This window comes from Sinohyriopsis cumingii, chromosome 4 (genome assembly GCF_028554795.1).
Source record: "Sinohyriopsis cumingii isolate HCF-2022 chromosome 4, ASM2855479v2, whole genome shotgun sequence".
Classification (NCBI taxonomy): Eukaryota; Metazoa; Mollusca; class Bivalvia; order Unionida; family Unionidae; genus Sinohyriopsis; species Sinohyriopsis cumingii.
Window position 1 is genome coordinate 84,277,418 of NC_142964.1, and position 24,988 is coordinate 84,302,405.

A 24,988-nucleotide genomic window follows, 5' to 3' on the forward strand; every position below is an offset into this window, starting at 1 on the left:
TCATCTAATTGGTAAATGAAGCTGGAGGCAAAATGTCAATAGTCAGTGCAGATTATTAAAATTAAATGTTGTGGATACTTGCAAAATACAGAGAAGTAGAAGGTAAATTTTGTCATCTATTAGCTTTTAAGAAAACACTGATACACTGTGTTGTAAGTTTGATGGAACAATTTATACTTATATTTTTTTATACTATAGTATCATTTCAAGGTGAACAGTATTATTACAGGTTTAGTATTGTGGGCTGAATGTCCATAAATTTCACCTTTATGAATTGGGATGTATATTCTAACTATTAATTAAACTAATTCAACTGTTTCAATGTTTTATCCAATTGATTTTCAGATACCAATCATTCAGAAAGCCCAGTCTATAAACAGACACAAGATATCATTATTTGGCAGCCCTTGGAGTGCCCCAGCCTGGATGAAAACCAATCAAAATATGACAGGATATGGAACATTGATTGGAAACCCTGGAGGTCCATATTACAAAGCATGGGCAAAATATTTTGTAAGGTGGGTTGTACAGGATTTATTTCTCTGAACTATTCTTCTTTTAGCTTTTATACAAAGAATTATATTGCATAAATAACAAAGTTGTAAAGTTGCAGAAGTTAAAAAAAGTTGCATCTAGAACAAATTCACTTGTGTTCTTTAAATTAAAGTTTCAGAGAGAGGGGTCTTGATGGTTTTTGGTCCATTACTTGAAATACTAGAGGATGGACATTTTATATTTATTCATTTAGAGTGCGAGCATTTTTGTTGAACATGAAGGAATTTGTTTTGATGTACAAGACTACTATGTAAAACCATTTGTGATAATTTGAATTCCTGGGTTTTGAGGGCAGTAATTTTCAAAACACATAATATTGTCCCTGCTGGTGCCTCATAGCCCAATGCAGTCCACTACAGCAAAATGAAATTACAGGTCATTTGTTCACATGATGCTGCCATAATGGTAATGTCATTTTGTCTTCATTCATTTAATTGGGGGAAATAAATATTTAAAACATCAATAACATAGTTGATAAACAACTATACACAAGTAGCAGAAGATGCTTGAATACAATAAAGGTCAGTGCTACATACTTTATGGGGAGTAAAGTACTTGTATTATTAGCTTACCTCTGTGAAGTAGAGGAGATCTATTGTACTAATGTTGACACTGGATAAAAAATGCATATGCAATATACACAGCATCACTGAATCTCAGCCATTATTTCTTATAAGGTTGTAGGCAGCAGTTTGGCTTTCATAGTGCCTACTCACTAGGGAGTGGGCTTACTTTGTACATTAGTTGCACAGTTTTGGTCAGGTTTTATAAGCTTATAATAAGACAGCATGTTATATTTTATCGTTTACATACACCCAATGTTAACAATTAAGTTTTTGCACAATTACTCAAGTTGTACACCATCTACAGTTACCAAATTTATCAGATTTTATGAATAGCATGCACTTGGAGTAAGGAAGAACCCTATTAATTTTGGGTTTAAAAGGTCAAGGGTCAAGGTTGTTGTAAAAAAATAAGAGAGGTTTCTGAACCATAACTTCAGTTCACCACCATTTAGTTACCCAACTTTGTTGATGGTTTGCATATAGTGTAAGAAGAATCCTAGTGTGTGTGTGTGATTAGGATTTTAACGTAGTGTTAACAATTTTTCAGTCATATTGCTATGATGTCTACAGTGTGTCAGTTTACAGTGATGTCTAGCATTGGGGCATCATGCCACAGACATGTAGCATCATGTCCCACCCAGTTACATTATCCTGATACCAGGCCAACCAGTCTTAACACTAACCTCTTAATGCTGAGCACCAAGCAAAGCAGCTGTTAGTACCATTTTTATAAGTCTTTGGTATAACTCGGCCGATGTTCGAACTGCGACCTCCCGCATCCAAGTTGGACGCTCTAACCACTAGGCCAGTGATTCTCAAACTCTGTGCCACGGCACACTAGTGTGCTGCGAGAGATTTGCAGGTGTGCTGTGTGAGTTTTGAAAAATATTTAAAATTGCTAGCATTTTGAAACCTTGAACATATCAAAAAATTAAATGGTAAATCAATGTCGCAAAAGTTAAAAAAGTAACATATATAAAAACGCAATTTCTGTCAGTCTGTCATTCAATGGTTCCTTTCGTAACGTGAGACTTGTGCGAGATCTTGGGAGAACTCGATTGCTCTAATTATAATAATAGTCAAATAATAAATACATGCAGCCCATTATACAATGTTCTCGAATTTTCCACACTAAAATAATAAATATATGACATAACAAATCAGACCACTACATTTGGCCGCTAGGGGTGGCAGCTATACAATTTTCTCATATTTTCCATGCTAAAGTAATAAATACACGACGTAACAAATCAGACCATTCCATTCCAACTTTGATGTTCAGAAATAAAGTTCATTGTTTAGCCATGAAGAAATACTTAATCAAGTTTGGAACTCTGAAAGAGAAACTGTCAAATGAAAAGCAAGGAAGCAAGCGAAAGTACAGAAAGATTACATTGAGTTTGGTTTCATCGCTTTGGGATCTGAAGATGCTCAATTGCCATTCTGTCTCATCTGCAACGCAGTTTTGTCGAACGAGGCGCTTGTTCCCAGCAAATTGAAGAGACACTTGGAAACAAAACATCCAGCTGTAAAGGACAAACCAAAGGAATACTTCGAAAATCTCATGGCTCAACAAAATAAACAAGTTAAGAAACTTACAAACTACATGAAGCGGCCCGAAAAGGGATTGATTGCAAATTATAAGGTCGCTCAGTTGTTGGCAAAATGCAAGAAAGCGCATACAGAGGCTGAATCAGTCATTGCGCCAGCATTAGCAATTGTTGTTGAAACTATGCTTGGAACCGATGCTGCCGAAAAAGTAAAGAAAGTTCCTTTGTCAAATGACATGATTTCGTGTAGATTTGAAGACTTATCGTCAGATTTAAAGGATCAAATTTGTGAACACCTCTAAGCACCTGATGATGAATTGTCTTTGCTGTGGTCTCTTCAAGTTGATGAATCTACAGATGTTAGTGGCAAAGCTCAGCTTCTGGCTTTTATTTGATTCATAAAGGATGGAAAATTTGTGAACGAGTACTTATTTTGCAATGATTTGGAAACTACGACGAGAGGTGAAGACATTTTCCATTTGGTGAATGAAAACATTTTGCTCTTCAGCCTACAGTGGAAAAACTTTGTCAGCGTTTGCACTGATGGATGTCCTTCAATGCAGGGAAGAAAGAAGGGATTCGTCACTCTCGTGCGCCAAGAAAATCCAAACGTGTTAGTTGATCACTGCATGATCCACAGAGAAGCTCTCGCCTCTTTATTCAAGTTGTAAACTTCATCAAATCTCAACCGCTTCAATCTCGACTTTTCTCTCAGCTCTGTGAAGCGATAGATTCAGACTACAAATGCCTGCTGTACCATACCGACGTTCATTGGCTTTCAAGGGGAAAAGTGTTAAAGTGTCTTATCCATCTCAAGATTGAAGTGATTTCGTTCTTTGAGGTTGAAAAAACTTTGGATTCTCTCTTCATGACGAAATCTGGTGGCTGAAGGTTCAATTTCTCTCTGATTTATGCGACAAATTAAATTCGCTGAATTTAAGTCTTCAAGGACCATCGGAAAACATCATCACTGCAACATCAAAACTTAAGTCATTTAATGAAAAGTTGTTGCTGTAGCAAAGTAAGGTCTCGAAGGGAGTCCTCGACTGCTTTCCAACTGTCAATGAATCTCATTCAAGCAAGAAAATCATCCCCGAAATTCTGGACACACTGAGAGACCTACAATCGGCACTGCAGCATTACTTCCCATCACATGCAAGCGATGAATATGGATGGGTGATCAATCCATTCAGAAACAATGAAACTACAGATCTTACAACCAAAGAAGAAGAACAGCTCATTGATTTAAAAAATGATAAATTGTTTCAGTCAACATTTCCTGAAAAGAGCCTGGATGAGTTTTGGATCTCAATCAAGAAGTGATATCCTACAATCAGTTCAAAAGCAATCAAAGTAATTCTGCCATTTGTGTCTTCATGGTTTTGTGATTTTGGATTTTCAGCATTGACTGAAATCAAATCGAAAACGAGAGAGAGAGAGAGACTTCTTAAAATCGATGATGAAATGCGTGCTTGTTTTTTTACTTCGGAACCTCGCTTCAATCTGTTTTGCTCTTGAAAGCAGGCATATCCTTCACATTAAATTTAAAATTAAATATATATGTAAAAATAAATAAGTTCTTCACCACAAAAATTGTTAAATCTTTTCAGGTGTGCCGTGAAAATTTTTAGATCTTTTTGGTCCGCCGCAAGACAAAAAAGTTTGAGAAACACTGCACTAGGCCATCGGTGCAGTCCAGGAATCTTAGTAATTTTGGCCTCAGGAGGTCCAATCTGAAATTTAAAAAATGGTTTTCATGCAGTAGCTTGACTTATCCATATCTATAGTTACTAAACTTTGTGGATGGTTTGCACCTGAGGTAGTAAATAAGCCAAAAGATTTTGGAGTAAAAAGGCTAGAAGTTTGTCAGAGTGACTGAAAAAATGAAATAGTTTCAACACAGAAACATTAGTTCTACATCAGATGCTTAGAACAAACATTGTTGATGGCTTGAATTTGTTGTAAGGAGGAAGCCAGTTGATTTGGGGGTTTAATGGTCAAAAGTCACTGAAGTTAGGCCTCAACATTAAAGAAGAAAAATGGTTTCTGTACCATAATCATATACCTGGACCAAACTTTGTGGTTGGTTTGTACTTAGGCTAAGGAAGAAGCCTGTTGAGTTGTTAGACAAAGGTCAAGGTTACTGAGATTAAAAGCAGAAATGGTTGCCAAAATATTTAAGTTGCCCACACAGAAGACTTCTAGGCATGTGACAGGCATATAAAGTTCCACTCATGATACTCTTGTAGCATTTATCTCTGGCTTTTGCACACTATATAAATACTATTATACCTGGAATTGTGAAAACTTGATGAGTACTACACTCTTATCATAAAAGTATGTCTGTGTCCTATATTTTGCTCCATTGATTGAATGCATCTCTATTACTAACATACACTTGCTCAAAAGAAGACATGGTGACCTACATTTCACATTTTAATGGCATGGGTTTTGTTTCTTGCTTTGATGTGATGATGCAGTAAGTTTCTACACCTGTTAAAACTGAAATTCATGAATCTTGGCAGGATGATACATCTTGATGAGTACTTCACCCTCATCACAAACGTATGTCACTGTGACCCATATTTCATATATACTTGAATTACTATCTCATGATGCAAGAATCATCAAACTATCTGTATTGTGAGTTAACTGTGCATTATAAATATGAATACACACAAGAAGTAGATGAATGCACTGCATGTTATTCATGCAAGACCGTATCAGTATCTGTAAATCAGGGTAGTTATTGATGCATAACAAAACTTGTACTTTGTGACGACACTCCAGGGTTACTCAAAGCCTGTGTCTTTGACCCAGAAAAATATGGCTTCCAGGCGTGGACATTAAAACTTGACTTGAGTGGCCTCAGTTATGTATCACAACCTGACATTTCATCTTGTTTGGATCAATTTTACTATATAAATGCTCTGGCATGAATGACTGCCTGCTAAACATGACCAGTGACCATGGTATTTGGGCAATATATATTTCAGTACTGTTATGAATGATCATATCATAACAATCAGATATAAACACTACAGAACATATTGAATCCTATGTAACTACAGTTGTTGAGTCTGCAGGTGGAATGTCAGTTGGTCCAAACTGAGATGCACCTAGAAATGAGGGAAACAAGTTTAGTCCCTGATTTTATTAGGTTTGTAAGATGACGACCATAAACCAGATCTGTGTCAGACTGCTGTTGTAGCACCATAGTCAGTAAAATGCATATTATGCTTCACCATTCCATCTTTAAGGGATGAGCCATCATTATGCTTAGTCAATTCAAAGGTTTGTAGCAATTGTTGATCAGTTGTGAAAACCAACACAGTGCCAGTTTGTGTGACTCTTATTGTCTTAAAATACTTAACAAGAAAGAGCAAAACCATCAAGTTTTGTGTAATAAAAATATTTATTTCCCAAAAATACAAAACGAAGACATAAAAATAACTTACAGGATGGTGAATGAAATGCTAAAGTCCTAAATGTCCTCTATTCCAAATGTTTTGAGTAATTAGAATGAGTTTCAAAGGTATTCTGAATGATTGTCAGTAATGTACTGATGTGTCAAAGAATCATGAAAAATCCGAAAGTGTCTGTAAATGAATTCACAGTATTTCTGATACAGCTATAAATCCAAATATCTTTGAATGAATTCACAGAAATTCCTTAACAGTTATTATTTCAATTAAGCTGAAATATTTCAAGCACTGTAATTCTAATGAATGATTAAATCAAATAAATGAATTTCCTTTCAATGTAACTTCCAAGAATGGTGGTACTACTAAGAAAGCCTAACTTAGCATAATAATTGTGTTATATAGCTTACCAATATGTATTAGATAGAATGCAATACAAGGCTTGAATGAATCATCTTGGCATTTGGAAATCACTCTATCAGTAAACAGATCAGCTGTTTTAACACTGACCAATAAGGAATTATCTCAGCTTGGCCTCTTTCTAGAATTCATATCCAGAAATTGGATCATTGTGATGTTTACATGATCTGCATCTATGCTTTTGAGACATGACTCATCTTTAAAGTGCAAACTAGTCATAGTATATTAGTATTAAAATTTTCACTTAAAAAAATTATGATTGTGAAAGTAATATACTAGAAATATAGATACACATAACACTGTAATGTCATAATGACATGTTTTCATCCTGGTGCTGTCTTAAATTGTTTATATCTAGATTTATGGTATGTGAGGTGGGATGAATGCAGTCTTTGTCCTTTTTTCTTTTTAAAGGTATTTGCTTTTTCTGAATTAATTCAAAATGTATTGTAAGGGTCTGTATTCTTTACTTTATTGATGTTACTCTTGTTAAAACTTACACATGAGGCTGACTGGTCAGAGATCTTGACATCTGTTCACCTTGTTGATTGTGTTGATCTGTGTATTATTTATGTCATGGGTGTTTTAGGGTTCAGCTTTTAGCTGTAAATAAATTCATTATGTGTTATGAAAGCTAACTTTATAATTTGTGGACAAGATAAGTAACTTTGAAGTTCATTTGCATATTGCCAGCAGATTGCTTTGAATAAAAATGAGAGTATTTGATTGATGTATATTTAGTATCATCTGTATGATATTTTCTTTTTTATGTTAATACCAGATGTATTTCATTGTTAGGTACTAAAAACATGATATTTTAATGAGCGGCAAAGCCACGAGATAAAACACTGTTTTTAGTACCACAAGATGAAATATATCTAGTATTGTGGGAAAACAAAATTTTCTTTTATTATATACCAAACTTGTTCTGGATTCAAAATTTAGAGGGTTAAATTCACTCTTTGCCACAAAAGTTGTACTCACCATCATTCCCTTTTGGTAAATTCTCCTCACTTTCACATGCTGATCATATAAATATATGTGACTTAAGAAAGCAGTAGGATTGGGTCGACTTAATCTGTCACAGTAAATTACGTTTGTCATTTTGTAAGCTATTTCACCCAATCTGAAAACAGTGCGAGTCCAATTTAGCAATGCATCACCCAGCGGGTTTATTGTTGTTGTCAAGGAGCATGAGGGAGATAACTTAAGAGAGATGCAAATGACATCTGGTGAGATTCTTTATCAAAGATTAATTTCCATATCTGTAACGTAAGTCAGTTTTTATTTTTCTCATTTATGTTGCTGCAGGCACAATCTTTGTGGGCACACAAAATCAAGTGTCACATGACATAGTGGGAAATGTTATATTTTCACATGAGAAAATATAAGGATATATTTTTCACTTGTGAAAATATGAGACTGAAAAAAATTATTTTCCCAATCAATCTCTATATTTTACACTTAAGTGTGTGTGTGTGTGTGTGTGTGTGTGTGTATATGTATGTATATATATATATATATATATATATATATATATATATATATATATATATATATATATATATATATATATATATATATATATATATGGGTTGTGCTACCAGGCAAAGTGGGCAACTAAGTCACCTAAAAAATGTAAATTTCACCTTTTTCTGTTAGGAAAGCAAAATTTACTTTGCCTTGTGATTTATTTTTAGACATACAATGAATTATAGTAGCTAAGACTTTTGAGATGCCCCCTCACTGTAGCTAGGAAGTTCTAACAGTGTAGTGTTATAGCCCAAGGCTAAATGTATTCTATACAGTTTTGATACCAATTGCGCCAACAAAATGACCTTTAATCCTTTCCAAGCAAGTTATCATTGCGCAATTTCTGTTGTTAGGCCTACCATTTGAAGATGAAAACAAGTTTCTGTTTTGATACTTAAACTTCAATATGTAAATAGCAATTTGTGTTTTAAGAATATAATTGGTGAAGAACACATTCTAATATAAATTTTTGAAATGAAGATTTTAACTGCAGTGTTTGCATTATTTTCTTTATAAAATCAGTTTGAAACTGTATGTGAACATACAATGGCAGACATTGCAGTGTCTAAGAAATGCTACTTTACTAGATGGTCTGTTTTGATGAATAATTCAACAATTAGGTTAAGGAAAATGTACAATTCATGGAAAGCAAAATCTCAAGTTTATATGATAGAATTTTTACCTTAATAACTTAATCATGTAGGTCAGAACCATATTTGACAAATGCTATGTTCTGGAATTCAAAAGGCGCTGCAATTTTCTATGGTCAAGGTTGTTTTCTGAAATTCATTTTTGTGACGTGAAAAAAGTAGTGAAGTAAATATTATCTAACCAAAGCATGACATTACAGCAAGTATGGTGGCAAATAATAATATCATACATTTGCAATCCTATCATTATATGGTTGTAACAAAGCTAGAAATTGTGAGGTTATATTAGGAAAATCTCCCTTTCTAAAATTAGAAGCACTCACATGTTATGCATGGAGCCATGCATATTCTTGGTTGTGTCAATTACGTTGGAAAGAAGAGTCAAGTTTGGTCATACATCAGATTAATGCTTCATTGTGTCGACTATGAATAGGCAGAACAATGTTTAATTGGCAACAGTGCAATTAGGATGACAGTATGGTAATAAGTTATATGCACCTTTGCTCAATGTACATGTAATGGGTGTTGTTTCAAAGTAATTTAGAAATCTTTCTGTCTGCCATTTTATACAGAACTTTCAGAAAGTTAAAATAATTAAGTGATAGTTTATGAAGTATTTTCCTGACTTAAAAGACTATAATCTCATTGCTCTTACTAGTTAAAATTACAACATGCTCTTTTAAAGTCATAAAGCCAAAATATACTGCTGCATGTTTCTCCATCCAAACACACTTTGAACTATGAATACAATGTGCTTGAATATAATAATTTTATGCACATAAGAAAATATATTTATAATAAACATATAACATAATACTGTTTTTGCAACTTAAAAATAAAGTATTGCTTAAAACCAATGTTAAATAGATATTGAGAAACAGAGGACATAATTCATATAAGATAAATAAATCATGGACACCTTGTACCTGCCTTAGACTTTTGGTGACACTTAAGTGAACACTTGAAGATTACAGTGTCTCACTATGAACAGACTACCAATTCCAGTCACTCTCCTTTGTCACACTCCCTTTCCAGTTACCACTACCTTCACAGCAGTTTGTTTTGCCATCCCACTTGTTTGAGTTTTATGACATGCTTATGTGCACCATCTTCCTTCCTTGATCTGTCATCAGTGGAAAACTGAGCCTTTTGTGCACTGACTGAAATAGTCATCTGACCTCTACCTCCTTCTGCTCCATCGATGGTCTCATACAAAATACCACCTTTTTTGAAAACAGTGTCTATAGTTTGCTCAGATTGATGAGACTTTGCACAGCAAATTCAAGACCCAAGCATCATCAGACCTATCTATTGCAATGACAACTTGTATCAACTTTAACCCAACTGTTTACAAGACAAGCACACCAGTCTTTTAGACTTAAGTCCCAGCTATTGACAAAGACATTGCAGGCCTGAGACTGTTGTAACCTTCCTCTTTGTACATGGTCCAGAAGTCCTTTTTGATATACAACAACCATTATGCAATGTTGGTAAGTGACTGACTCCATGCTTAACTTTGTCTCATTGGCTATATTTTTTCTGCAACAAGGACATAGCCTGGACCACTTCCATGTCCAGGAGTCAATTTCACTTAAGGCTTGAATACTCACTAGGGCAGCTTAGCAATCACTCTATAATGCCATAACTGCATCCATAAAACAAACAACTCTATCATGTATAAAAGAGATGCATTCCTAAAAGACCATCACAGGTCCATCCTTAGATTGCACCCTATTTTTTTCAACCTTTTATTTCACAACCAGACAGAGGAGGCCAGAAAGTAAGCTGCCAAAGGGGCAAACTTTGTAGTGGCCCAGCGACCCAAATATTAATATAGGGAAATCATATCTGGTCTTGTAGTGGCCCAGCGACCCAAATATTAATATAGGGAAATCATATCTGGTCTTGTAGTGGCCCAGCGACCCAAATATTAATATAGGGAAATCATATCTGGTCTTGACCCACATTTTTTCATGACAATTTTTCCATGGGAAATGATGATATTCCCTTGTTGCCCTTCTTCTGATACACGGGTGGGTTTAAGTGTTCACCCTTCACCACAGAATGGGAGACACACTTCTCTGATGACCCATGGTTCCCAATGGGATATACACACTCTTACAAAATGAACGACTGAGTTCCTTCAAAACACATCCCCAGTAGGATCTTCCACTAGGCTTTTTTAGGATCATAGCTCTCTGAACCAACATCTTCAGGCATGCAAGTTCAGCATGAATACTTTGATATTGGTCCCCAAAGCTGCTCAGCGGGAAGAACTTACTGGTCAAAAGTACAAGGTGAGAATCCCTTTGCAGCAAGGCATGAAATCCTGTGTTTCACTCATGAATTATCTCAGATTCCTTGTAAAAAAGAACAAATATTATTTCATTCAGTCCCAACACTTCATCCATCTGGCTATTGGGTCCAAAACCCACTTTGTCATCCTGTAGAACATTGCTTGGGGATTACCTTGGTGGTTCTCTCTCCAAGTGGAGAGTCATATTTTGACTTAGGAATCTCTTGCCACTTGGGTCTTCGCAGTGCAGCCATTACCCATCATCCTTTGAGCAACTGGTTCAAGAGATCCCAGAAGACCACCCTATCCTCAGAGGTGACCAAAACTTTGCCTGTTAGACCCAGTGATTAAAGTTTTGGATTATATGAGGTACCATCTCAACAAATGTGATAACTTCCCTACTTCCTGCCCTTCCTCCAAGTCAGTTGGGTATGACCTCTTCTGGCCTGCTCCACATGTCAGCCTTCTGGAGATGAAGACTATACTAGTGAATGTCTTATGATCACAGCAGATGTCTTTAGGAGTGTGATATCTCATGCATTTCAGCACCTTCACTATCTTTTATTATTTCATTTGCTCCTGCACCTTCTGTTCAGTCTGTAGCTCCTGGGATTGCCTTTTCAGTTCTCTATTCAGTGTGGTGGAATGCCTAGTGCCCAATTCTCTTCTTGCCAGCCACAGATTCAAAACCTGAGTTGCAAACACTCTTTTCCTAAATCAGAATGGTCTCACTAAACATATTCCTATTACCCCTCAGATTCCTTGCAGAAGTGAGAGCATATGAGTGTCAACTTATCCAGCTGAGTCTTCTCAAGGGAGAAACACCATTGATCAGCTGCCTCCTCCATCTAGCAGCAATGATTGCCAGAAAAACTTTGCCTTTTTGTGTCTGCTGAGTCAACAGTGAATGCAGGTTTCCATCTTATACCAGACATGGTGAATCTGCATGCCTGATTCAGATTTATAAAAAACCAGGAAGAAACATCTCTCAGAACAATTGATGGACAAAATTAGTCAAGCATGATTACTCACCACTTTTTTCCAGTCTTTGTCATTTGAATAGAATACATCTCTGTTGTACAGTGCTTTTCAGGAAGAAGTTGTTAATTTCCATTACAGTAAAGGGCTATCATTTCATGATCTCAGATATGTTGCATAGTATGGATGGGAGGCTATAGGATGGAACAAAGACCTCTTCATCCATCATGCACATTTTGACTTGACCAAAGGCATTTGCCTCTTTATCCACATGGGAATCTTCTGTGAGTCTGGCATAATTGATCAAGACACTCCTTGAACAGCATTCCAACTTCATTCTCATACAAGACCTACTTTCTAATCACCTTAGCTACTTCAGGCAGAATCAGTCCAGATTCAGGCCTTGTTGGTCAACCCAAACTGTCTGTAATTCTGCTATGATGGTTTAATGTCTCTCATAGTGGCACCTGCTTTCATCACCAAGAACATGCACTTCTGACCAGTAATAACTGATGATTGAGCAGATTTGGTGCCAGTCCTGCTACAGGGAGGTCACTTTTGTCTGACTGACCTTGACAAGCAGATGACCATTAGCACTTCTGTGCAAAAGCAAGCCAAAAGATTTGTCAAACACCTCTTTATCTTACAAGAGCTGGATATGAGCAGTAGTGGATGTAACCCTTACCTACATTAATTAGGTAAGTAGATGTATTATTAAACATATTTTCTAGCACATTGGTTTAATAGAGTCTGATGATCATTTTGTACTTGCTTCCGATGCAGGTTTTTGGAGGAGTACAGAAAGCATAACATCACTTTGTGGGGTTTGACAGCCCAGAATGAGCCCACAGATGGATATATTCACTACTTTCCATTCCAAGCCATGGGCTGGTACCCTGATCAGCAGAGAGATTTTATTGCCCTTGATTTAGGACCTGCCATGAAGGCAGGGGGTTTCTCAGATGTCAGGTTGATGATATTGGATGATACACGCCTCAACTTGCCATACTGGGCAGAAAAGGTATTTAAAAAATTCATAGGCCAGCAAATTGTAAACCAAGGACAATACATTACCTCTGTCCTTCCATCCTATCACATTACATCACATCTGTCACAATTTTATTTCAGCTCAAAACTGTATTGAAATCAACTTTGTTATGGGGTTTATTATAATAAGTTCTAATGTAGCTGCAGTTTTTACCTATTTCTGTTAAAATTTGGCTGTTACAGTCCATGTATGACTTAGAAGATGTATTGGAATCATAGAAGATGCATTTGCATCTATGATTCCATTTCTGCTCAGTTGTTTTGATGAACTAAATTAAAATATATGGATTAAAATAAAATTAAATATGAGGTTTTAAACTGAGGAAATATATGTGAAATTCAGTTTTTATATGTGTCAAAACTTTAGTAAGTTACAATCCTCTTTGACCTTGAAGTTTTTGCCCTTGCATCATGAATTCTGTTCGCACTTGGTAACCTTTCAGGGAATTAATGGATTGAAACAAAATTTACTACTAAGTTTATTTTTATCAGTCATACCTAGGTCACATTTATTTTGCACTTATTCTTAACAAAATGTCTCTCTGTTACAACTCCAGTAAGATGATTAAGTTTGTCCTTGCATTATGATTTCCATTTCCACCTAATGACTTTTTAAGGTCTTCATGGATTGAAACCAAATTTGATATAACCTCTATATTGATCGGACTTAGACAAGTGTCTATTTTACATTATTTGGTGAAAATTGTTAAGATTTATTGCCAAGTTTGACCTTGAAATTTTTCATTTTATCTTGTATTCATATCTCAAATACACTAGATTAACAGGGGCAGCCATGTCCTCTAGACACATTTCAAATTTGTTATTGAATTCATTTTTGGAAGAAAACAGTTAGGTTGTCAATTTCATGTTACAGAACTGAAGAACACAAGACAAGGTGGGATAATGGCCTAATTTTGGACCCTAAGCAGGTTTGGATGGAACTTATATAATTAATAGAGGTCCGTCTTTCTTCCTTAAATAAGTAAAACAAAATTTACAGGACTGATTTTAAGAATGGAAAGCAGCTGTTAAAAAGTTGATTGTTTTCTTCTCCACTGTAGTTCCTGAATTTGTTGATTACTTGATGGCTTACAAGCCCCTCTCCAGCTTATTGCTGAAGAAAATACATCTTAAATTGTGAGTGTTTTTTATTAAGTTCAGTGTTAGAGTGTTTTTGATTGAGTCCATTGTTAGAGTGTTTTTGATTAAGTTCAGTGTTAGAGTGTTTTTGCATTAAGTTTAGTTTTAGAGTGTTTATGATTGAGTTCAGTGTTATTGTTTTTTACTATCTTGCTAAATAAAAGGATGGCTTGAAAAATAGGAAGTCTCTTCTTTAGAAATTAATTCAGAGAAGGTGCTGGTGGATATGAACCTTCCTAACCTACTTCCACATCAGTATGTTCTTCCAAACAGAAGCAGTGGGAACTGTGAAACTTTTCATAGTTTTCTTGCTGAGCCTTTTAGCTATCACAAAATGATGATAAGGCATCAAACAGTAGAACACCTTATGTACAGATAGGACATTGAACCATAGAACATCCTATGTACAACTAGGGCATCAAACAGTAGAAGCACCCTATGTACAACTAGGGCATCAAACAGTAGAACATACTATGTACAACTAGGGCATCAAACAGTAGAGCACCCTATGTACAACTAGGGCATCAAACAGTAGAAACTCCCTATGTACAACTAGGGCATTAAACAGTAGAACATGCTATATACAAATATAGCATCAAACAGTAGAAACACCCTATGTACAACTAGGGCATTGAACAATAAAACATCCTATGTACAGATAGGGCATTGAACAGTAGAACATCCCATGTACAACTAGGGCATCAAACAGTAGAAACACCCTATGTACAACTAGGGCATTGAACAATGAAACATCCTATGTACATATAGGACATTGAACAGTAGAACATCCCATGTACAACTAGGGCATCAAACAGTAGAAACACCCTAAGTACAACTAGGGCATCAAACAGTAGAACACCCTATGTATAGATAGGGCATTGAACTGTAGAACCTCCTATGTACAACTAGGGCATAAAACAGTAGAAACACCCAATGTACAAATATGGCATAAAACAGTAGATACATCCTATGTACAAATAGGTCATCATACAAAGAAACATCCTGTGTACAAATAGGACATCAAGCAGTAGAAGCATCATATGTACAAATAGGTCATCAAACGGTAGAAACATCCTATATACAGATAGGACATTGAACAGTATAAACACTTTATGTACAACTAGGGCATCAAACAGTAGAAACACCCTTTGTACAACTAGGGCATCAAACAGTAGAAACACCCTATGTACAACTAGGACATCAAACAGAAACACCCTAAGTACAGATAACGTATTGAACAGTAGAACATCCTATGTACAACTAGGGCATCAAACAGTAGAAACACCCTATGTACAAATAGGACATAAAACAGTAGATACATCCTATATACAGATAGGGCATTGAACAATAGAAACACCTTATATACAACTAGGGCATCAAACAGTAGAAACACCCTATGTACAACTAGGGTATCAAACAGTAGAAACACCCTATGTACAACTAGGGCATCAAACAGAAACACCCTATGTACAACTAGGGCATCAAACAGTAGAAACATCCTATGTACAAATAGGTCATAAAACCATAGAAACATCCTATGTACAGATAGGGCATTGAACAGTAGAACATCCTATGTACAACTAGGGCATCAAACAGTAGAAACACCCTATGTACAAATAAGTCATCAAACAGTAGAAACACATGTACAAAATAAGTCATCAAATAGTAGAAATGTCCTATATACAGATAGGACATTGGATAGTAGAACACCCTAATAACAACTAGGGCATCAAACAGTAGAAACACCCTTTTTTCAAATAAGTCATTAAACAGTAGAAATATCATATGCAGAGATAGGTCGTCAGATAGTAGAAATTCCCCATGTACAAATAGGGCATCAAACAGTAGAAATGTCCTATTTACAAACAGTAGAAACACCATATGTACAAAATGCCATCACACAGTTATAACATCATTGGTACAAATAGGATATGAAATAGTAGAAGCATCCTATGTACAAATAGTTAATCAAACAGTAGGAACATCCTATGTACAAATAAGTCACGAAACAGTAGAAACATCCTATGTACAAATAAGTCATCAAACAGTAGAAACATCCTATATACAAATAGATCATCAAACAGTTGAACATCCTATTTACAAATAGGTCATCAAATAGTAGAAACATCCTATGTACAAGTAGGGCATCAGACAGTAGAAACACCTGTGTACAATTAGGGCATCAAATGGTAGAAATACCTGTGTACAATTAGGGCATCAAATAGTAGAAACACCTGTGTACAGTTAGGGCATCAAATAGTAAAAATATCCTATGTACAAACAGAGAATCAAATAGTAGAAACACATTATATAAAAATAGGGCATCACACAGTAGAAATGTCCTATATACAAGTAGGTCATCAAATGGTAGAAGTATCTTCTGTACAAACTGTTTGTCAAACAGTAGAAACAGCCTATATACAAGTAGGTCAACCAACAGTAGAAAATTGTATGTAAAAACAGGGCATCAAACAGTGGAAACACCATATGTACAAGTGGTGCATGAAACAGTAGAAATTTGCTGTGTACCAACAGAGCATCAGACAGTAGAAAATGTAGATGCAGAGCATCAAAGAATAGAAACTTGCTATGTAATAAAGTAGAACAGCTTATGTACAAGATGGTCTGAAACAGTTGAAACACCCTCTGTACAAAAAGAGTATCAAATGGTAGAAGCACCCTAATCATCACAAGTAGATTTAAGAGAGGTCATTAATCCATATAAAGTCTGTTAATGCTTTTTCTCATATAATCCATGTACCCTAATTTTGAGCAAGATTGTTATGACTTTATTTATCTGAGTCTTCTTTTCTACCTTTTTTTTAAAAAGGACTGATATGCTTGCTACATGACAAGATAATAACATACTGGCACTCAAGGGTCAGACCAAAACAGATTTTATTTGTCTTCATGCTATTACTGAATCACAAGATAATAATGTACTGGCACTCAAGGGTCAGACCAAAACAGGTTATTTGGCTTCATGTTATGACTGAATGACAGGATAATAATGTACTGTCACTCAAGGGTCAGACCAAAACAGGTTATTTGGCTTCATGCTATTACAGAATGACAAGATAATAATGTACTGGCACTCAAGGGTCAGACCAAAACAGATGTTATTTGGCTTCTTGCTATTACTGAATGACAAGACAATAATGTACTGGCACTCAAGGGTCAGACCAAAACAGATGTTATTTGTCTTCATGCTATTACTGAATGACAAGATAATAATGTACTGGCTCTCAGGGGTCATACTAAAACAGATGGTATTTGTCTTCATGCTAGGACTACATAACAGTATAATAATGTACTGGCACTTGGGGGTCAGACCAGAACAGATGTTATTTGTCTTCATGCTACTAATGAAAGTATAAAGCTTCCTTGAAAATACTCTTGTAGTTTTGCATGGCATAATGCTATAAATAGAACTTTGCATTTGTGCTCATTCTATGTGAAATGTTTAGGTTATTGGTTTATTGGTTTTGACAGCACTTTGAAGATATTATTGGCTATATCATACCAAGAAAATGGGATAAATGCCTTTCCCAAGGGCAAACGGAGGCCGCTGACCTGGGATGGCCTGAGCAGATATTAAACCACTGACCCTTGGATTATAAGTCTGACACTCTACCAGCTAGACTTCTGCAGCTCCTTGTAACATGTATAACAATTGTTTAAAAATAATGTGAAGATGCAAAATAATCAGATTTTTTGATAAATTTTTATGTGAGATCCTCTATATTTAGAAAATTTGTTACATAGTTTTTAAAAATTCCATTTTCCTTTGTAGGTATTTTCCCAGCAATCGAATGCCTCGATGTACGTGTCTGGAATAGCTGTGCATTGGTATGAAGACTTCATAGCTCCCACACTGTCACTGGATGTCACACATAAGGAGTACCCAGACAAGTTTATCTTAGCAACAGAAGCATGCATCACCAGTAATTTCCCTAGCAAAGTGTCCCTTGGCAACTGGGAGAATGCTGAAAAATATACACATAGCATTATAGAGGTAGTGACATTTATTCCATTAGTAACAGGTGTAATTTGCCTTTTGTCAAAATACGTAATTTTCAGTAAAAAAATATAATCAGTTTGCTGTAAATAACTTCAGAACAAAATAGATTTCATATCATTGGATTTTATTTTGTTTTCATAATATTCCAGGCACTGTACATATGATGGCTTGGGGTCAATACTGGAGTCAGTTTCTCCATCCTTCTGAACCGTTTTGTTTTACTTAATTTCTCTTGAACCTTATGAGAAATCCTCATGGAACTTGATATGCTTTTGTCATGACTAGACATAGTTCCCAGTAAAAATTGTCCACAGAAATTCTTATATGAGTCTTTCTTAAGCATTCAGTTTCAGAGAGGTCTAGGTATGATATCAATCTGTTTCTGGATCAGTTTTGCAATGTATGTTGAATCACTGAATCCACTGTATCCAGCTAGAGGGAATTAACCTGATTATGTAAGACTGTACAAGTTATTTGAACAAAAGTCAATTTATTTTATCTCTACTTGTCATAGACCAGAATAGCTTATGGGATGGCCTGTCATTTATAATTCATTATTTGTCCATCCATTAGCACAAGTTTGTTACAATTGTTGCCTCACATAAACCTCTAGGAAGATCACTATGAATCTTTACATGCAGTCATCACAAGGCCTAGTCTGTACATGAAAGGTGTGCTGCTTGGACATTCAGTATGGCTGCCAATGTGGCCATCTTGAAAATGTTGTTATGGCTAATGGGGTTTCAGAAGAATTTGTTGTAACGTCTTGTTGGTACTAAATGGAAGTGGTACTGGTCTGATAGCCAATGTGATCACTATGGCAACCATCTTGTTATCACTACTTCTTCTGAACAAATGGTCATAGCAACACCAGGTTTTTACTAAACCTTCATATGGTACCTAGCTGAAGTTACCATCTGATACCTAGTGTGGTCCCCTTTTCAGCCATCTTGAAACTCTTGTCATCATTACTTCTCAACAGAAAGTCATATTGACAAAGGATTCTCACCAGTGGATTTTTTTTATTGTGTCCAGTCTGTCCTAAGTGAAAATGGTGCTGATCTGACATCTAATATGGCTATGATGTTAGCCATCTTGAAAATATTGTTGTGGTTATAAGAACATGGGGTTTTCATGAAGAGACTTCATGTGATATCAAGTTGATCCTAAATGAATAACTCTGCTGCCCCTACATCCAGTGTGGCCACCATAGCAGCTGTCATGAAAATCATATTGTCACTGTTCATAAACAGAAAGTCAGATTGACATGGGATTTTTATGAGAAGTCTTTACATGGTGTCTAGCGGGCACCAAATGAAAGTGATCTCATTCTGACAGCCAATATGGCCATCACAGTGGCTGTCTTAAAAATATTATTATTGCTACCACTTAAGAATACGTGGTCATACTGAAAAATTTCTGATGATGTCTTGTCAGTCCAAAATGAAAATGATACCAGTCTTACTTCCAATACTGCTGCCATGATGGCTGTCTTGGAAAAATCTTTCTACCACTCCTCCCTAATGGATTATCATATTGATATGGGATTTCACTAAAATATGTCTTATGATATTGTGTTGGTCCTAAATGAAAATGGTGGCAACCAATATTACAGCCACAGTGGCCATCTTTAAAATCTTGTTGTTGCTCAAGAATATCAGAGATGGTTTGAGTACTCAACAGTTATAAAGAACAAACCATATTATTTAGGATTCTGTTCATTTTGCCTAGTAGAGCATCAGTCCTTTCAAGGGACTCTTGTTCAGAATATTTGATGATGGCTTGAAATTGTGTTGGAATCATAACTGCTCTTTTAACAAAATACTTTTGTGGATGTGTAACATAAATGATAAAACATCATCATTATACATTATGTTTGGCTGCAATTTGAGGTCAGCCTGTTATGACACAACGGTAGTGCTAACATATATGTGGCATCAATTTGACTGACAGAACAGTGTGACTAATGTCACTGGCCTTTCCTTCACTTTACAGATAATGTTTTGTGGTGTAGATGCTATTGTAAATGTTTACAACTAGGAGCACAAATTTAGAATTGAAATATTGGATTCTCAAATGTACACGTCACTGTTGAGAATTCAGACATGTAATTTGGCTCATTTAAACTTAGAAACTTTTATGTTTGCTTTGTACTTTTTCTGAATTTATTAGTCTGTCGTAATGCATAAAAGAATCCATAAAACCATTTTCATGTAGACTTTTATCTGATTTATTGTAAAAGCCAACACATCACTCTTTTGTTTGAATAAACAGTGTATTTATTACCAAACGCAGGGGCTAATGTGGGTATGTGAGAAAGCTTGCCAGTAGCTTCTCATGGGTTGGTGGTTCTTTCCGGGGTTTTCCTGGGTTCTTCCTCCACCATTAATACTGGCCGCCATGTATAGCCTATCGTGTGCTGAAAAATGGCGTTAAACCCTACAACAACAACAACAACAACAACAACCAAACGCAGGGGGCCCCGAGTGGCCGAGTGGTCTAAAGTGCTCTCTGTTATGGATCACTGCCATCTCACCTCTCTCAGCGTAGGTTCGAGTCTCGGATTCGGCCAATGTGGGTATGTGAGAAAGCTTGCCAGTAGCTTCTCGGGGGTTGGTGATTCTTTCCAGGGATTTCCCGGGTTCTTCCTCCACCAATAATACTGGCCGCCATGTATAGCCTATTGTGTGCTGAAAAATGGCATTAAACCCTACAACAACAACAACAACTACAACAACAAACAAATGCAGCATTTCCTCTTACTTTTGTTGTGAATGTAGTACATGCATCTGCTAATGTTAAAAATTTTGAGGGTGCATTTGTGTATGAGACTGTACAGTGGTGTGGAAATCAAATCTGTGGTCAACTGTGGTTTAGCATGTTATTTGTCATGTCATACATATAATTCATGACATAATATCAATTCATGAGCAGTGGTTTAAAGTCATGTTATACATATAACTCATGACATACTATCTATTCATGAGCAGTGGTTTAAAGTCATGTTATACATATAATTCATGACATAATATTGATTCATCAGCACTGGTTTAAAGTCATGTCACACATATAATTTATGACAATATCAATTCATGAGCAGTGGTTTAAAGCCATGTTAAACATAATTCATGACATAATATTGATTCATGAGCAGTGGTTTAAAGCCATGTTATACATATAATTTACGACATAATATCAATAGAGGAGCAGTGGTTTAAAGTCATGTTAGAAGTATAATTCATGACATAATAGTAATTCATGAGCAGTGGTTTAAAATCATGTTATTCTTATAATTCATGACATACTATCGATTCATGAGCCGTGGTTTAGAACCATGTCATTCATATAATTCATGGCATAATATTGATTCATGAGCAGTGGTTTAAAACCATGTTATACATATAATTCATGACATAATATCAATTTTCATGAGCAGTGGTTTAAAGTCATGTTATACATATAACTCATGACATACTATCTATTCATGAGCAGTGGTTTAAAGTCATGTTATACATATAATTCATGACATAATATTGATTCATGAGCAGTGGTTTAAAGTCATGTCATACATATAATTTATGACATAATAACTATTCATGAGCAGTGGTTTAAAACCATGTTATACATATAATTCATGATGTAATATCTATTCATGAGCAGTAGTTTAAAGTCATGTCATTCATATAATTCATGGCATAATATTGATTCATGAGCAGTGGTTTAAAGCCATGTTATACATATAATTCATGACATAATATTTATTCATGAGCAGCGATTTAAAGTCAAGTTATTGTTTCTTTGTTAATTCCTAACTGTGACCATAATCTGGAAATATATGATTAACAATTGATCAGATAGCTTGTTAGAGTATGCCAAGAATAAACATGCCTTTCTTATTCCTACTTGCCTTGGGCTGTAGTTATCAATTTATTTTGGTCATAGCCTCAGTGTCAGACTTGTTTGTCTATTGCTAGTGACAGATCTATTTGTATATTTTCAGACCTGTATATATATTACTAGTGTCCAGTCTGTTTGTCTATTGCTAGTGTCAGATTTGTTTGTATATTACTAGTGTCAGGCCTGTTTGTATATTGTTTGTGTCAGGCCTGTTTGTATATTACTTGTGTCAGACCTGTATATATGTTACTAGTGTTAGAGCTTTTTTTATATTGCTAGTGTCAGACTTGTGTGTGTATTACTAGTGTCAGATCTGTTTGTATGTTACTAGTGTCAGACCTATATTTATATTGCTAGTATCAGACCTGTATGTATATTACTGGTGTCAGACCTGTTTACATATCACTGCTTTTCAGAAGCAGACAGTCTTTTAAATATACTCTGTACTGCATCATCTACATACGTGAAGGTTCAGAGTATTGGATCCTACACATGTTTGATCACTTATATTGTCCACTTCCAAAATCATACTTATTGTCATGTCAGTAAATCTTCACACCTTCTAATTTTCTGCACACCCTCAATCTGTAAAAACTAAATTTATCTTCAGTACTTTTATTTTCCACACAGATTATTTTTATGTTAAAAATTAGACAATTTTTATATTTATAAATGAGTTGAACATTTTGTATGCATCTTATTACCCATAATTAGTTGCAGTGAAAAAATATTAAAAGTGCACAGTACGTTTCTTGGCACTGTATTGGATAAAATGACTTTCAGGTGAAGTAGAAAGTTCAGTTACTATTAAATTCCATTTCCAAATTAGAAATTCATTTAAAGTATTGAACTTACCAAGAATGATTACCACACAAAATATTACAATTTAAATGATTTTATTCAGTAATAATGTTGGTATACAACTATTTAAGATTCATTATTAACATGTTACAGCAAATATATTTACTTTTATACCAAACAGAAGTTTTCATGCTTTGAACATAACTTACCTTAAGTTTTGATTACTCTACAACACTCTTAAAATGTCAAATTATCTGACCTATCCTGTATATTAATGTACCACAGTATGAATGGATAATCTCAGGATCATACTCAGATTGCTGATTTCAAATGTTTGCAAGAGGAAAGATCATAACTCTGAGGTGAAACTAAAGGGTATTCTTTCCCATGTATTCTGGTAAATGTTTGAACTTAGCAAATTTTAATGGATTATTATTCAAAGATGAAGGTTCACCAGAAAGAATAGTAAACACTGGTGGAGGTTGTCTTAAAATTGAAATTGAACTTTGCTCAATGAGTTCATGAATTTGTCATGTGTAAATAGGTAGGAGTATGAAACTGCATGCTGAATCCACATTGAACTGGATTAGTACAAATGGAGTGATTAGTATGAACTGCACAGATTAGTATGAACTGGAATGATTAGTATGAACTGCATGGATTTGTATGAACTACATGGATTTGTATGAACTGGATGGATTAGTATGAATGGATGGACTTGTATGAACTGGATGGATTAATATGAATGGATGGATTAGTATAAACTGGATGGATTAGTATGAACTACATGGATTAGTATAAACTGGATGGATTAATATGAACTGGAGGGATTAGTATGAACTGCATGGATTAGTGTGAAGTTCATGAATTAGTATGAATTGCATGGTTTAGTATGAATGGCTGGATTAGTATGAACTGCATGGATTAGTATGAACTAGATGGATTAGTATGAATAGAGGTTGTAGTATAAGATGGGCAGTGACTAAAGTATTCAATTAACAATGTATACATGTTTGTTTCATTAGTCATGATGAGTTTCATTTTTTTAATTTACAATAAGAAATATATTTAAAATTGGAACAATAAATTTATATAACTAAGATATATTTACCTCAGGATGCCAGTCACTGGGTGACAGGTTGGTCAGACTGGAACATGGCTCTTGACATGGAGGGAGGACCAAATTGGGTGAATAACTTTGTGGACAGTCCAGTTATTGTCAATGCCAAGGCAGATGAATTTTACAAGCAGCCGATGTTTTATGCAATGGGCCATTTCAGGTAACATTTAATAAAAATCCTATTCATTAGATCTATTTCAAATAGTATCTCTAGGTAACTATTCATGTGGTGACTGCCATTTTGGTTTGGTTCAGTACATTGCTCCATCATTGGAAGCTTGTCACACCAAAGACATTTGACATAGATGAGATTTGATAAGATTGGTCTATATGTAGATCTTTAAGGACTCACGGTACTAATTCCACTCCAATGGTAAACATATGGAAACACTGTCATATTCAAAATTCAATAACTTAAAATTTATGGGTGCTGATAATGACACCTATAATTTTTCGTGCACATCTAACCTTGGTGCAAGCTTATGTGTGGAGAACACCATATGACCCGCGGCAATTTGTTTACATACATGTGCATGAAACACGTGTTATTGATTCTGCACCAAATGAATCAGGTGCTACTTTCAGTATTGAGTACTCCTGAGTCAAGCCTGTAAAAATGCTAAAATTGCATCAGTAGAAATTTGTCAATATTTTTTTTACATTACATATAGGACAAGCTCTCAAAAGATATTTTTCCTAAAATTTTAATTTTCATTATTAACCAATTATGGACCACCAAACCTGTAAATACTCTATCATTTCTTCACCCATTTCTAGACTGGTTCACAGTTCTTCCGTATAATTAGTACCGTGTGTCCTATAACCAGATTTAATTTTTTGGGAAAAACTTGTATTTTACTCCTTGATATTAGAGCATAATTGTAAGAAAGAATTGGCCATGCTTCTGCATGGATAATAGTGCAATAGCATTTTATGTGATACCAATATCTATAGTTAAATTGCATCCGCATCACATGTTGCTGTGTTGTATT

The 24,988-nt window shown here is 35.3% G+C and overlaps 1 protein-coding gene across 2 annotated transcripts in view; it reads left to right on the forward strand.

Annotated features, from left to right (window-relative positions):
• Positions 1 to 24,988, forward strand: part of LOC149801575 (lysosomal acid glucosylceramidase-like) — a 76,134-nt gene that overhangs the window by 28,686 nt on the left and 22,460 nt on the right. For both annotated transcript variants that reach the window (XM_089955804.1, XM_089955802.1), the window contains exons 5-8: positions 346 to 518; positions 12,754 to 12,991; positions 17,951 to 18,172; positions 23,993 to 24,156. In XM_089955804.1, the coding sequence (XP_089811930.1) occupies positions 346 to 518; positions 12,754 to 12,991; positions 17,951 to 18,172; positions 23,993 to 24,156 (797 nt within the window). The remainder of the gene's footprint in view (positions 1 to 345; positions 519 to 12,753; positions 12,992 to 17,950; positions 18,173 to 23,992; positions 24,157 to 24,988) is intronic.